The sequence below is a fragment of the Prionailurus bengalensis genome, chromosome D4 (genome assembly GCF_016509475.1).
Source record: "Prionailurus bengalensis isolate Pbe53 chromosome D4, Fcat_Pben_1.1_paternal_pri, whole genome shotgun sequence".
Classification (NCBI taxonomy): domain Eukaryota; kingdom Metazoa; phylum Chordata; class Mammalia; order Carnivora; family Felidae; genus Prionailurus; species Prionailurus bengalensis.
In genome coordinates, this window is record NC_057359.1 from 69,874,645 (window position 1) to 69,888,574 (window position 13,930).

A 13,930-nucleotide genomic window follows, 5' to 3' on the forward strand; every position below is an offset into this window, starting at 1 on the left:
AAAGGATCCTGCACCAAACCCAGCTTTGATACCTCAGTGTCACTGATGAAAAAGCGGCATCTGTCGGTCAGACCAAGGACACATTCCTGCAAAGAAACAAAATTGAAATTACAAACAATTCTAACCCAACTAGTTAAACCTGATTTGTCTATCACATAATTCTATTGCCCTGTGGCTTCACCTCTAAGTCCACGTCATCAAGACTGAATACAGACACCTGAGATGGTGAATACAGACTGAATACAGACACCTGGCTCAGGGCAAAGTGGAGCAGCATGCCATCCAATCCATCAGCAAGCCCCATATTCCCATCTGCTACATGTGTCTCGACTAGATCCCTTTCTGCTTGTCACCACCTCCTCTCCAACAGTCCGTCCACTCTCGGCCCATTCCTACCTACTCTCCACTGGGCAACCAGAATAACCTTTCAGAGCATGAAGCAGATCGTACCATTCCCTGATTAAAAACAGCAACAATTTTCCAATCTTTGTGAAATAAACAAACCCACACTCCTTCCCATAGCCTATCACAAAGGTCCAGCCACACTGCTTCCACTCGGTTCCCTGAATAAGCTGGGCTCTTTCCAAGTTCAAGGTGCATGCAGTTCCTTCTCCCTGGAACACTCTCCCTTTCCCAGGGACAGAGATTTCTTTCCCTTCATACCTCAGCATGTAACCCATGTCAGAGACGCTTTCCTGTACCATCTTCTAATTAGCCCCCCAAACCACACCCTGGTCATTTCCTTCATTCTCTTATCCGAGGGGATAGTCATACCCACATTGATAGATTACAAATTCCAGAAGAGCAGGGATTAGTTAGCTGTTTTGTTCTGTAACCACTGTATCCTATCATCTGCCATAATTATAGACATTCCAATATTTGATGAATCACAACCCACGGAACACTATTTTCGAGATTACATTTCTGTTGTCCCCAAACAGCATTTAATAAAACTAACTCTGAATTATCTACACAACAGGGCATAAAAGTCTGCCAACTGCATTTTTCTACCTTTTAATTCATACCCCCAAGGAAAGGAATCAGCTAACTCCTACATGTCAATCTCTTAATTCCATTTCATAGATGAAGAAGCTGAGGCTCAGGTACTTTTTTCACTGTTGCCCTGAGAGTAAGTGGAGACTTTTACCTAATGCCATCAGTTCCTGGGCCACTGTTCTAAGTGGTAAGTCTTTCTGCCCTGTGTTCACTTACCTCTCCTCCAATCATGGCCAATTCAGTCTGTGTGCAAGGATAAGGAAACCGAACAGGAAATCCACTAGGGTTCTTCCATGGTTCAACAGCCAGAGAGGGTGACTCTGCAGGATGGGCAGCTGAGGTTTACAAAGAGTTGGTATGCTCACTGTAAAACACTGTCACATCAATACTTGCTGGAACACTTAACATGCAATTTGGATCACTTTCCAAGTGTATTTTGGAAACTCATACAATACTCCAATCCATTACAGGAGAACACAGAGGGAGAATATACCTGCCAATTCCACTCTACAGCTTTGGGTTTTCCAGGATAGTTAAAAGACCTAACAGTCAATGCAGCACTGACAAGAAACTCACAAGTACACATTCTCAAGAATTAAACATTTATCATAAACACGCTTTCCTAACATTCTGATACTCACCCCAAAGGTACTTAAGCATTTGGCCACCAGCCAGCTGCAGTGCTACTGACTTGGTCTTGGAACTGCAACACAGACTGATTATGACTCCATCCACTGCCACAGACGAACTGACAAAAGTAAAAAAAAAGGGGAATGGGGGTGTGAACAGACTACTTGATTCTCAAAAGTAGTAGCATTTCACTCATTTTGCAGAATGAAAAAAGAAGTAATTTCCCTTTGGGCTGCACTGCCTATTTCAATACAATATATACATAATGCATACACACAATGATAAATACTGCAAGCAGGGGCCCACATAAATTACCTGTCACACGACACTGTTTTCCACAATGCCAATAAGCTAGGTGTCTACACACACTGTGAGGTCATCACTCCCATCTGGCAGCAACTTAATACAATTTATAACAACTTAATCGCCTTCACTGGACATGCATGGTATCATTTCTGTCTCCTTAAAATATACATTGCCTTAAATAAAGCAGTGAATCTGTAGAAAAATGAGTATACTCAATATCTCTTAATGCTATCATATTCATTCATGACAGTCTGTGGGTCTTCATTAAAGGGAAGAGGAGAATCTGTTACTATCATTATGTATTTTCCTGCGTCGATGAACAGAAAATAGACATGTCTGGACAGAAGCAGAAGAGAACAATAAAACCAAATGTTGCTGATGCTAACATTTATTCAAAGAGTTTTTAGCCAATCTACGAAAAACTCAAAATGCCCCAAATTTTGTGGGGAAAAATTATCTGTGACTGGGTTAAGAGAAGAGATTCTGGAGTGAGAATGAATGGGACTGGATACAGGCTCTACCTGCATGATCCCAAGCAAGTTACTTAACTGCTCAGTGCCTCAGTGGTCTCAGCTGTAAAACACGGGTGCTAATGATACACACTTCGAAGAGGTAATGTCATAAGTAAGTGAGTTACTGTAGGTAAAGCACTTAAAAGAGTACCTTTTGCAAAATACAAGCTACAATAAATGTAAGCTATTAAGACCTGTAAGCTGATTGAGGAACTTTATATTCCCTAATGACAGTAATATTTTGTATAAAGAGAATAGCCTTTTTTTGAGAAACAGAAGTCAAAGCAGCACAAATATATTTTAAATGACTTCTCATTTCCGTACAACAAATGAGATGACCTAGCTTTTCCTTCTATGAGCTAATGATAAAGAATTTCAGGGGCGCCTGGGTGGCTCAGGTGGTTGAGTGTTCGACTCCTCATTTTGGCTCAGCTCATGATCTCACAGTCATGAGATCGAGCCCCTGCACTGACAGCACAGAGTCTTGGAACTCTCTCTGTTTTTCCCCAACGAGCATGTGCACTCTCTCTCAAAATAAATAAAAATTTTTTTAAAAATTTCAAATTTGGAGAAGCAGAAATTTGTACCATTTAGGTATTTCTGATGTAAAGTGCCTTGTTTTTTATTACCTTATTTTTTATTAAGTTTTTATTTCAATTCTAGTGTAGGTAACATAGTGTTGTATTTGTTTCTGGTGTACAATGTAGTGACTCAACAATTCCATCCATCACCCAGCTCTCATCACAACAAATACTCTCCTTAATCCCTTTCACCTATTTCACCCATCCCTCCCGTCTGCTCTGCTTTTTAAACGTAAGCTCCTGGCTACCTATGAGTGTTGCATATAGCTAGAACATATCCTTTATACGGACATATTCATAAAAAGCTTTTTAAAAATATGAAGCACTTTGAGTCAAAGGTTAGGAGTTAATGACTACCTTATGGTTTGTGTATACTGTAAGGAGAGGTTCCTAATTTTGCAGCAAGGGTTTCTAGAATTAAAATCTAACCAGGAGACCCTGAATTACAAATGAGTCTGAGGAATAATATCAATTTAGGCTTATTGTGCCAAGTTTTGACGCTGGAAGCCTGAGGATTCTTGGAGCTGTCAAGGCAACACCATCGACCTCACAACAGGGTTTGCGTTACAGAGAACAGCACCCATTAAATGAAACCTGTTTTGAGACACAGATGCAGTCTGGAATCAAAGCAAAACTCAGGGGCCAGGAAGCAGTGAAATTTAGCAAAGAAAAACAGACACTCTCTAATAGTAAATGCAGTCAAGCACCAAAAAGACCATATAGATGAGGAAGCCAGAAGAAGCATCTTAAAGCCACTATATCAAATGAAGCACACAGATATAGACTGAGACTGGGTGGCTTGCTGGGTTAGCATCCAACTTCGGCTCAGGTCATGATCTCAAAACTGGTGAGTTCCAGCCCCACATCAGGCTCTGCTGTTAGCACAGAGCCTGCTTCGGATCCTGTCCCCTTTGCTCTCTGCCCTTCCCCGGCTTGCATGTGCACATGCACTCTCTCTCTCTCAAAAATATATAAAAACGTTAAAAAAAATTTATCGCATCTTACAAAAGGTTCTGCCCCATCTATTGGTATTTGCCCTCTGTTTCACCACTTCTTGGTACATATTAAGGTTTGTATTTTGACATGACTCAAAACTACACTTAACCCCCTTGCTAAGTATATTTAACAAAGTTACTGCCCTTAACCTCACCCCCCAGAAGTCAGAAAAAGTCCTATACTCAGAAAAGACACAAACATAACTCTGTGTGATAACAGGGAAGTGCTACAATACCTAATACTGAGCTGTCCGGGCTCATCATCCGTCACAGAAGGCATCACAGTCAGATGGTGAATGACAGACTGTGGGCTGGAGTGACTGTGGCTTACAGCCAGGAAAACATCTTCCTGAATCCAGGTGAGAAGGCTGAGCTTCAATGGGTTTACTTCTTGATCTTCACCATTCTCAAACTGAATTCTGTTTTAATATTGAAGAATATCCAACACATAAATAAAACTTTAATATCACTGAGATTTTCCTAAATGAAGGAAGAATGAACCACCTGCTCACAGTCAACTAATTTGGAATGACAAAACCTGAAGTAATGCCAAATATTACAAAATCCAAACAGTACAAAATCCAAACATAATTATGTCTCCCTGGCTTAAGAATGTTTCTTGGGCGCCTGGGTGGCTCAGTCTTAGCATCCGACTTGGGCTCAGGTCATGATCTCATGGTCCGTGAGTTCAAGCCCCGCACTGGGCTCTGTGCTGACAGCTCAGAGCCTGGAGCCTGTTTCAGATTCTGTGTGTGCCCCTCTCTCTGACCCTCCCCCAATCATGCTCTGTCTCTCTCTGTCTCAAAAATAGACATTTAAAAAAAAATTTTTTTTTTAAAAGAATGTTTTTCTATTTACTTAGATTTCTTATATTGAGATCTTTATATTGAAAAGAATACTTCAGGAAACTGACTACACAAGAAAATTACCTGCCCTAGGCCCTAGAGTCACAAACCCCAGAGGTTGTCCACTGCCACCACTTATTAGCATTCAAACAGGCTCCAGCAGATATCTGGGTCTCAGTAGAGTGCGTTATTTTTAAGTATTTCACATCAAAACGACTAATTAGCCTGAAAGATGGTATCTTGGCTTCTAACACCTTCCTCCTGTAGAATACATCAGAGGAGAGCACGTTTTTGCCACATCAGGCAAGTACTCGTAATGGCTACTTATCCTGCCTTTTAGCTAAAGTGGCAAGTCCTCAGCACGCACTGAAGAAGCTGGATCACTACCCTGCTCTTCGCACCCAACCAGCTCTCCCTGGACTCAGCCCCTCCACTGTGTTCTTCCCCACACAGGGGCCTTCCCATCTCTGGTTCCCACCAACACGTTTCTGCCCACCATAGCCAATGTTCCTGGACCATCTCTGCCAGTCCTAGCCAGATCTGCTCTTTAAGGACCAAGTATTCAAGTCCTTCATAAAATCTTCTAAATGACGTGGAGCTATCCTTCACTCAATTTTTAAAAATGATACTATATTCTAAATTGTCACACTGGGGCACCTGGGTGGCTCAGTCGGTTAAGTGTCCAGCTTCAGCTCAGGTCATGATCTCATGGTTTATGAGTTCGAGCCCCGCATCCAGCTCTGTGCTGACAGCTGGGAGCCTGGAGCCTGCTTCAGATTCTGTGTCTCCCTCTCTCTCTGCCTCTACCCACTCAGCCTCTGTCTCTGTCTCTCTCTCAAAAATAAATAAACATTAAAAAATTTTTTTAATAAAAATAAAAAAATAAATTGTCTCACACTTCCAAGTTTGCCTTAAATCTGCCCTCAAGTGGTTTCAATTCTGTGAAATGAAATAACCCACATAAATGTTCTTTGAAAATGACTAAGCGTTATACAGACAGCCCCCACATTATACACATTTATTAAACATATTGCATATATTTAAGAGAAATATTACTTATTAAATTCAGCTACTTATTTTAGCCTGTTTATTATTCCTATTAACTTACAAATAAATGGTCTCAGGAGGCAGTATTTAGTAATTCAGAACATGGGCTTGTCAAATAGAATAATCAAATCCTGGATTCTCACAGAAGTGGTATTATAATTAATAATTGGCTTCAGGGTCATCTTACAATGTCTACAGTGTACCTGAGATACTGAGTTATACCCAGTCATTTATACTACTGTTTCAGTGGGAAAATGCATTCTGATGTCCAACCCGGGAGACTCAAAACACAGCAACCCAAAGTTCTGGAGTGTGGGATGCGACAAAGACAGAGACCGCATTCAGTCTGCCGTGTGGTAACAACACGGAACCCCTCACGCATGTAGGCATATGCAGCTTGGCCCTATCATGCTCATCTCCACCTTTACCGTGTGGTTTTCTCTGGCGAGCCAAGGGTTGTCAGAGGAAGTGGGTTCTAAGCCAGCTAACAGCATGGCTCCACAGTCACCCATTAGCATATGGCATTCAGATATCCAGGTAACTGACTTCCCCAACCAGGCTGAAAAACCAGGGCCCAGGGGTTCAATCTACTTGTTCCACTCAGCTACAGGCACAGGTTAGTAAGAGTAGGCTGAATTTAGAACTAAATGCTGTTCTCGTGGTCCAAGGTAATTAAGAACAACCTACTTGTATCTCTTTTCCAGATGAGGTGTTCCAAGAGAAACTTTAAATCCATTTCCACCCACAGCTCCCAGTTTCACCGTAGGGTCCACACTTGGACTATCACCTAGAAAACAAAAATGCAGACACTATCGTAGTAAACAACACACATTTTCCCTGGTACTAAGGGTACTGAATCCTCATTTAACAGGTTCTAGAAGGTAATCCACTTTAGCAATAAAGCATTCTAGAAATAACCACATCTCAACCTCTTTCTTAAATCTCTGCATACCTTCCAGGCTGGGGATTCAGGATGCTTTGAAAACAAGGCTATAGTATCACGTGCCAGTGTAATTTACAGCATGCCACTGAACTCACAAATAAAAAAATCAAGAGAGCAAATAGAAGCTGGCAGCAATGGGACTGTGGAAGGGCAAGTGGATTAGACGCTAGAACACCTAAGCTAAGGTCCTTGTCCACTCTTGCTCAAGCAAACTGCAAACATGCTGGCATTCTCTTCCCTCCCCTACAGAACAGAAAAACCCCAGCTCTGACAACACTCATAGGATGGCTGTGAGATCAACTGCAAGTATGTGAAAAAGGCTATGAAAACTGTAAAATGTGATAAAGATGCATTAAGATACTACGCTACTTCCAGGGTTGAATGTTACTGTTAACTAACTAACTTTTCAAGTTCAACAAGCAAAACGAATTGCTTTTATAAGCCAGAGTAGGATTAACCCCCTCCCATTCCAAACCCCACAAGCCAATTAGATATCATCATCATAATGACATTAATCACAAACTTCACAATTTTTAAAAACACTGGCAAGGCACCACCAAGGCAACACCATAGTATAATCTGCTTTTGTGTAGAAGGAACTTGGTTCAGAACATCTTGGTAACAGTTTTTGAACATACCACATTTATACACAGAAATCTGGTTACTGGCATCTAGGACCGCGAGGTCATTACTCTTCTGGGGGTGTGCAGAGAACATGACTTGATTCACAGGGTGTGGGAGCAGCAGCCGGTAGGTGCACATGGGAGGTGGAACTACACTCTGCCGGAAGACTGTCACCAGTACCCTGCCTGCGTGTGAGAGACAAGACGAGATTAGGTAAGTGGATGTGTCCTTTGTAAAGAAAGCATCTGACAACACAGCACCACTATCCAATAATGGTGGTAGAAAATACACAGCAGTTTCTAAAAATGTTTGGTGCTTTTATCATAAATAAACTTAAACACGGTATACAAGGAAAACTGAGTGTGTAACCTTCAGGCATGGAGCAGTCCAACTCTTGCAAACAAGGGCCAGGTGGCCAAGAGTTCTAGCTTGAAACCCGGGCCTGCAACTAAGCCAATGAACCGAGGGAATGATTCCCTTCCAAATCCTTGAAATATTTCCCTACATGTTTTCAATAATAAGACATACCTGATTAAGTCCTCTGTACAGAGCATATGATTGTAAAATCAGTATTAGGACTACTGATTAGAACAAATCAGAACTAATTAGAACAAAATTAGCACACCACTGCAGATCACAATCTTAGCAACAAGTTTTCCTTTAGGTTACCAGCGGTAAGTACACTGTCTATTGAAGTAACCCCTTCTTGCTCCAATTTCCTCCCCCTCATCAAACAAAATACACCAACCAATCCTCATACTAGACAGATATCTGTGACTTGAATTGAACATATTGGAGATTATATAATTAACAAATATTGTACCAAATAACAAAGCAACCCAAGTGGAATGGTGCAAGGATCAGTGTAAATCTGTGTCAGAGCAAAAAGGTAAGACTGACACACCCAGTGCCACAAGATTACTGTTGTCGTCCTCTGTACCTGAAGTCAAAATGTTCAACGTCTTGGGGCGCCTGGGTGGCGCAGTCGGTTAAGCGTCCGACTTCAGCCAGGTCACGATCTCGCGGTCCGAGAGTTTGAGCCCCGCGTCAGGCTCTGGGCTGATGGCTCAGAGCCTGGAGCCTGTTTCCGATTCTGTGCCTCCCTCTCTCTCTGCCCCTCCCCCGTTCATGCTCTGTCTCTCTCTGTCGCAAAAATAAATAAACGTTGAAAAAAAAAAATTAAAAAAAAAAAAAAAATGTTGAACGTCTTCAGAGGTCAGACAAGTAAATTCGTGAAGACCATGGATGGAGTTGGGCTGGGCAGGGGTAAGGATGAGGAGGAAGGATTATGGTTCTCAGGAGAACACAAGCCCCCACTAGGGGCATTCCCATCCAATCAAAACAAAACAACAAATAAGTAAAAATAAACCAAACAACCAAAGCACCAAACAAATCAAAATTCTCCAGTTTTAGTCAAACCATGACATCTGCACGAACAGACTCAGAACCCCCTACAGGCTCATGGAGACGCTTTCCAGCTCCTTACTTCCATCAATGACAGCCACATTTGCCATGTCGCTCGAATTATCTCCTGAGCTCCGGTCAGTCGTCCAGTGCCAGTCATAGCAGAGGTAATGCCAGCCCTGACAGAGAACATGCAGCCGGTACGGGGTCACCAGGTCCCACATCAGAGACACCAGCTTGCTCTTCCCACAGGTGCTGAAGGGCAGACTTTGCTTGAGATACCAGTGGTAGTTCCCAACAGTCCAGAGCTGCACTGCAAGGGGGAGATGAGACGAAGGCCATCAGGCTGGAGGACCAGACTTCATGTCACTTGCCAGATGGGGAAGAATTTTTTCTTTTTCAAATGACCTTTCCTGCTCAGCCTCTTCATTAAAATCATAACATTAACAATAATAACTGTCAAAAAGTAGTTTTCCATGGGGATAAGCTAAGGTCAGAAGCACAAATGTTCAGTTTCCCTCTACTTTCAAACTTTAGGATCATGAGGACAGAAAGGTACTAGGACAACAGTGCTTTAGTGAGTTGTTTCTTCATAAAGATTTAGAAAGAAGAAAATTTGACAATTAGATTAAAAGTATTAAAACACTCAATCCTGGATGTAAGGGCGATCTGGCTGTGACATCTGTCACCCCATTGATTGCCAGGGTTGATTCAGCTGATCTGGCTGGCTCCGGTGTCCCCTTCCTCCCTCACCATTCCATGTGTGTCCCTCCCAAAGCTGCGCACTCCAAGAGGACGACTTTCCCTGAAAGAGGAGGACCGTTCTTCAGTCAAGGGTATACGAGTAGCTGCACTCCCCTGCTAGAACCTCCAAACAAGCTCTCAAGGTCCATTTGTAGGAGAAGGTAGGGTAGTCAAGGTTCTAAGACTCCAGACTAACAGAAGACCATGGGGGAGGGGAAGGGGGAAAAAAAAAGTTACAGAGAGGGAGGGAGGCAAACCATAAGAAACTCTTAAATACTGAGAACAAAATGAGGGTTGATGGGGCATGGGGGATAGGGGAAAGTGCGTGATGGGCACTGAGGAGGGCATCTGTTGGGATGAGCACTGGGTGTTGTATGGAAACCAATTTGACAATGAATTATATTTAATAAAAAAATAAAAATAAAAAATAAACCACTCAATCCAAGTGCACTAGATTACTATCACTATGCTGTTTTAGGCTCAAGACACTTATTATTTTCTTCCAGGAGCTTTACGTGCAGTTATGTCCACGGCTATCTGGTATTAAGCATGATTCAGCTATCCAAAGAAGATCAGTACTCATCCTTTATCAGCAAGTATCCCTTCCAACATCTGTTAAAAGAATAAGACCTAATCCTGGGGTGGGAAGGAAATGGGGGGATGTTGGTTAAAGAGCACAAACCTTCAGTTATAACTTCAGGGGACCTAACAGACAGCATGGTCACCATAGTTAACGATCTGTATTGCATACCTGAAAGTTGCTATGAGAGTAGGTCTTAAATGTTCTCACCTTAACAACAACCAAAATGGGAATTACGTGAAGTGAATGAAGCATGTTAACCAACTTTACTATGGTAAACATTTCACAATATATATGTGTATCAAATCATCACAGTATACATCTTGAACTTACACAATGTTGTCATAGCAATTAAATCTCAATAAAGCTCGGGGGAAAAGACCTGATCATGTTGAAACCAACCTTTATTAAAGAGAAAACACATATAAACAAATACCTTGACTGTATTAAGGAATTTCTTTTCTTTAAACATCTCCCTGCTCTTTTTTTTTAAAATTTTTTTGTTTGTTTGTTTTGTTTATTTGAGAGACAGAGAGAACAGAGAAGGCAGAGAGAGGGGGAAAAAGAGAATCCCAAGCAGGCTCTGTGATATCAGCGCAGAGCTCGATGCAGGGCCTGAACTCACGAACCATGAGATTATGACATGAGCCAAAACCTAGTCTGACACTTAACTGACTGACCCACCCAGGCGCCCCTCTCCCTGCTAATTCTTAATTAACCTAGCAACCACAGCGAATGTAACCTAGTTCTCTAATTAAGCTATTAGAACACTTCTACCTATCTGTGGGTTGCTAAGTTAGACCACATACTCATGCTCTATAAGGACAGATGATGTGACTTCTTATGCAACACTTTTGTCCTGAGCGTATCACAGCACCAGCCCTTGACACCCTGGCTCAAAACTGGTTCTCAACTCTGGCTGCACATTAACAATTGCCTGGGAGCTTTTTAAAAATTTTTTAATGTTTATTTATTTTTGAGACAGAGCACAAGCAGGGAGGGGCAGAGAGGGAGGGAGACACAGAATCTGAAGCAGGCTCCAGGCTCTGAGCTGTCAGCACAGAGCCTGATGCAGGGCTCAAACTCATGAACCATGAGATCATGACCTGAGTCGAGATCAGACACTTAACTGACTGAGCCACCCAGGTGCTCCTATTTTTTAATTAAGTACTGATGTATGGTCCCCATTCTAAAATTTTTTTTTTTTTAAACATTTATTTATTTTTGAGACAGAGAGAGACAGAGCATGAATGGGGGAGGGTCAGAGAGAGGGAGACACAAAATCTGAAACAGGCTCCAGGCTCTGAGCTGTCAGCACAGAGCCCGACGCGGGGCTCAAACTCACAGACCGTGAGATCATGACCTGAGCCGAAGTCGGATGCTTAACCGACTGAGCCACCCAGGCACCCCTGGTCCCCATTCTAACACACTGACTCCAACTCTGAGATGAGGCCTGGATAGTAATTTTTTTCTAACGGAGCAGCCAGCATTGAGGTTTGTGTCATGAATGAATGAATAAATGAGCTTTTAAATAATATTCCAGTTAAAGAAAAAGTTCTGTTGATTAAAAAGTTTGGAAGCCACTTAAAAAATAAGTGAAATCCTTTATGAACAAAACGATTCGGTGCATTGCTGTTGATATGAAAAAATTACAAAACTTTCAACGCCTAATAGCATGAGATTTAATAAGGTGTGGCACAAATACCATACAGCAATTTAAAATTATGCTGATGGGTATGTGAAATGGAAATATGTTTGTGACTTAGTAAAAACAAGTTATAAAACTACACGTATGGTGCCTATATACTTAACAAAAATGAGATCACAGCCATACCGATACACGCACATAAAATATGGAACACAAGAAAATTTTAACAGTGCTCATTACTGAGCAAAAGAATTATGAATAACTTTTGTTTCTTCTCATCTTTACTTTCTAATGTTTTCACATATTACACACACACCGAAAAATACATATTTACGATGTGATCTACAGTTAAAAAGGCATACAGACGACTCTTACTTATATCTAATGCCATTTGTCTTTCGCTGCTACAGTTTTCCTTTGGCTAGCACTTTAACTTCCTGCATAACACCATCCATGCAGAGAAAGCAATGACTTGTGATGGTTAATTTTACATGTCAACTTGGCTAGGCTATGCTGTCTAGCCATTTGATCAAACACTAGTCTAGATGTTGCTGGAAAGTATTTTGTAGATGTGATCACGCTTTAAAATCAATGGACTTTAAAAACAAAAGATTATTTCGTGGGTAGCTCTCATGCAAAGAGTTATGGCCTTAAGAGTTTATGGCGTTAAGAGCAAAAACTGAGGTTTCCCAGAGAAGGAATTCTTCCTCCAGACTGTAACACAGAACCTGCCCGAGTTTCCAGACTGCATGCCTGTCCTTACAGATTTGGGACTCAAGACTGCAACATCAACTCTTGTATTTCCAACCTGCCAGCCTGTCCCCCGAGTCTAATGTCTACAGAGAACCCTGACTGATACCTGACTAAAATTCATAAATAATCAAAACCAAACCACGCCCTCATCTCCACCTACCCCCTCAGTTATCTCTGATTCCACTACAGGACTAAGTAGAAGGGGTAAAGGCAATTCCACAGCCTACTTTCAATTACATTTCATGTGGCATACAGCTGAGATACTAGTGCTGTCTTACCATAGGTTTTTAGAGTGCAATTTTCTTCCCTCTGAAGGTCCTCCAGCCAAACTGCAAGCACAGTGGAATCTGCATTCCAGAACAGGCCGTTTACCTAGTAGGGAAAAAAGACATGTCACTGGCCTTTAACTATATACATATTTCATAATCTTTACGAGAGCTAAATTCCCTGCTCTCACAAACCAAACACTTGAGCTGATCCCTAGCAATAAATTATAAACCTACAGAATCAGTATGAACATACAAAATCAGTATGAACCTACAGAACCTACAAATCTACGTAATAGATCATTATATGCAGGGGACTTTAAAAAAAATGCACTGTGGTTAAAAATTTAAGAGACTTAACAACCAAAAAGAGAGAGAGAGAGAGACAGAGAGAGAGACTTAACAACCAAATGCAAGTCAACAGTCTCAGACAATCAGGGAAATTTGAATATAGACTAGGTATTAGGTACTACTAAGGAAATTATTACTAATTTTGTAAGGTGTGATCATGGATTTCTGGCTATACAAAGTATTTTCTTACCTGTTAGAAATGGATATTAAAAATACAATTTCCAAAATTAAAACCCCAGGAAACAAAAATGTGTGAGTACATGCGTGCGTGCGTGCGTGCGTGCGTGCGTGTGTGTGTGTGTGTGTGTTTAGGCTAGAAAGGGGTGATTGGATGAAAAAAGCTCTGCAAAATGCTAATATCTGTTGAAAGTAAGGACATGGGAGTTCATTAAACTCCTCTCTCAACCTTTAGCTTAAGTTCTTAATTTAAATGTAACATAATTGTATTTATTTTTTTAACATTTATTTATTTTTGACAAAGAGACAGCGTGAGCAGGCGAGGGGCAGAGAGAGAGGGAGACAGAGGGAGAACCTGAAGCAGACTCCAGGTTCTGAGCTGTCAGCACAGAGCCTGATTGGGGGGGAGGGAGGTTCTCCAACTCACGAATCACAAGATCATGACCTGAGCTGAAGTCAGACGCTTAACTGAGCCACCCAGGTGCCCCATAAATGTAACATAATTTTAAATCATTTTTATGTTTACAT

At 41.5% G+C, this 13,930-nt stretch overlaps 1 protein-coding gene across 3 annotated transcripts in view; it reads right to left on the minus strand.

The window, feature by feature from the left end:
• The window catches only part of ELP1 (elongator acetyltransferase complex subunit 1), a 58,047-nt gene that overhangs the window by 30,737 nt on the left and 13,380 nt on the right, over positions 1-13,930 (minus strand). For 2 of the 3 annotated variants that reach the window (XR_006295147.1, XM_043567186.1), the window contains exons 10-17: positions 12,887-12,980; positions 8,966-9,196; positions 7,494-7,664; positions 6,600-6,699; positions 4,257-4,439; positions 1,638-1,744; positions 1,213-1,331; positions 33-86 (exon numbers count right to left, since the gene is read on the minus strand). Coding sequence is in view for 2 of the 3 variants with exons in the window: in XM_043567186.1 (XP_043423121.1) it covers positions 33-86; positions 1,213-1,331; positions 1,638-1,744; positions 4,257-4,439; positions 6,600-6,699; positions 7,494-7,664; positions 8,966-9,196; positions 12,887-12,980 (1,059 nt within the window). In the remaining variant the exon portion in view is untranslated. The remainder of the gene's footprint in view (positions 1-32; positions 87-1,212; positions 1,332-1,637; positions 1,745-4,256; positions 4,440-6,599; positions 6,700-7,493; positions 7,665-8,965; positions 9,197-12,886; positions 12,981-13,930) is intronic. The other variant, XM_043567187.1, reaches the window with a different exon arrangement.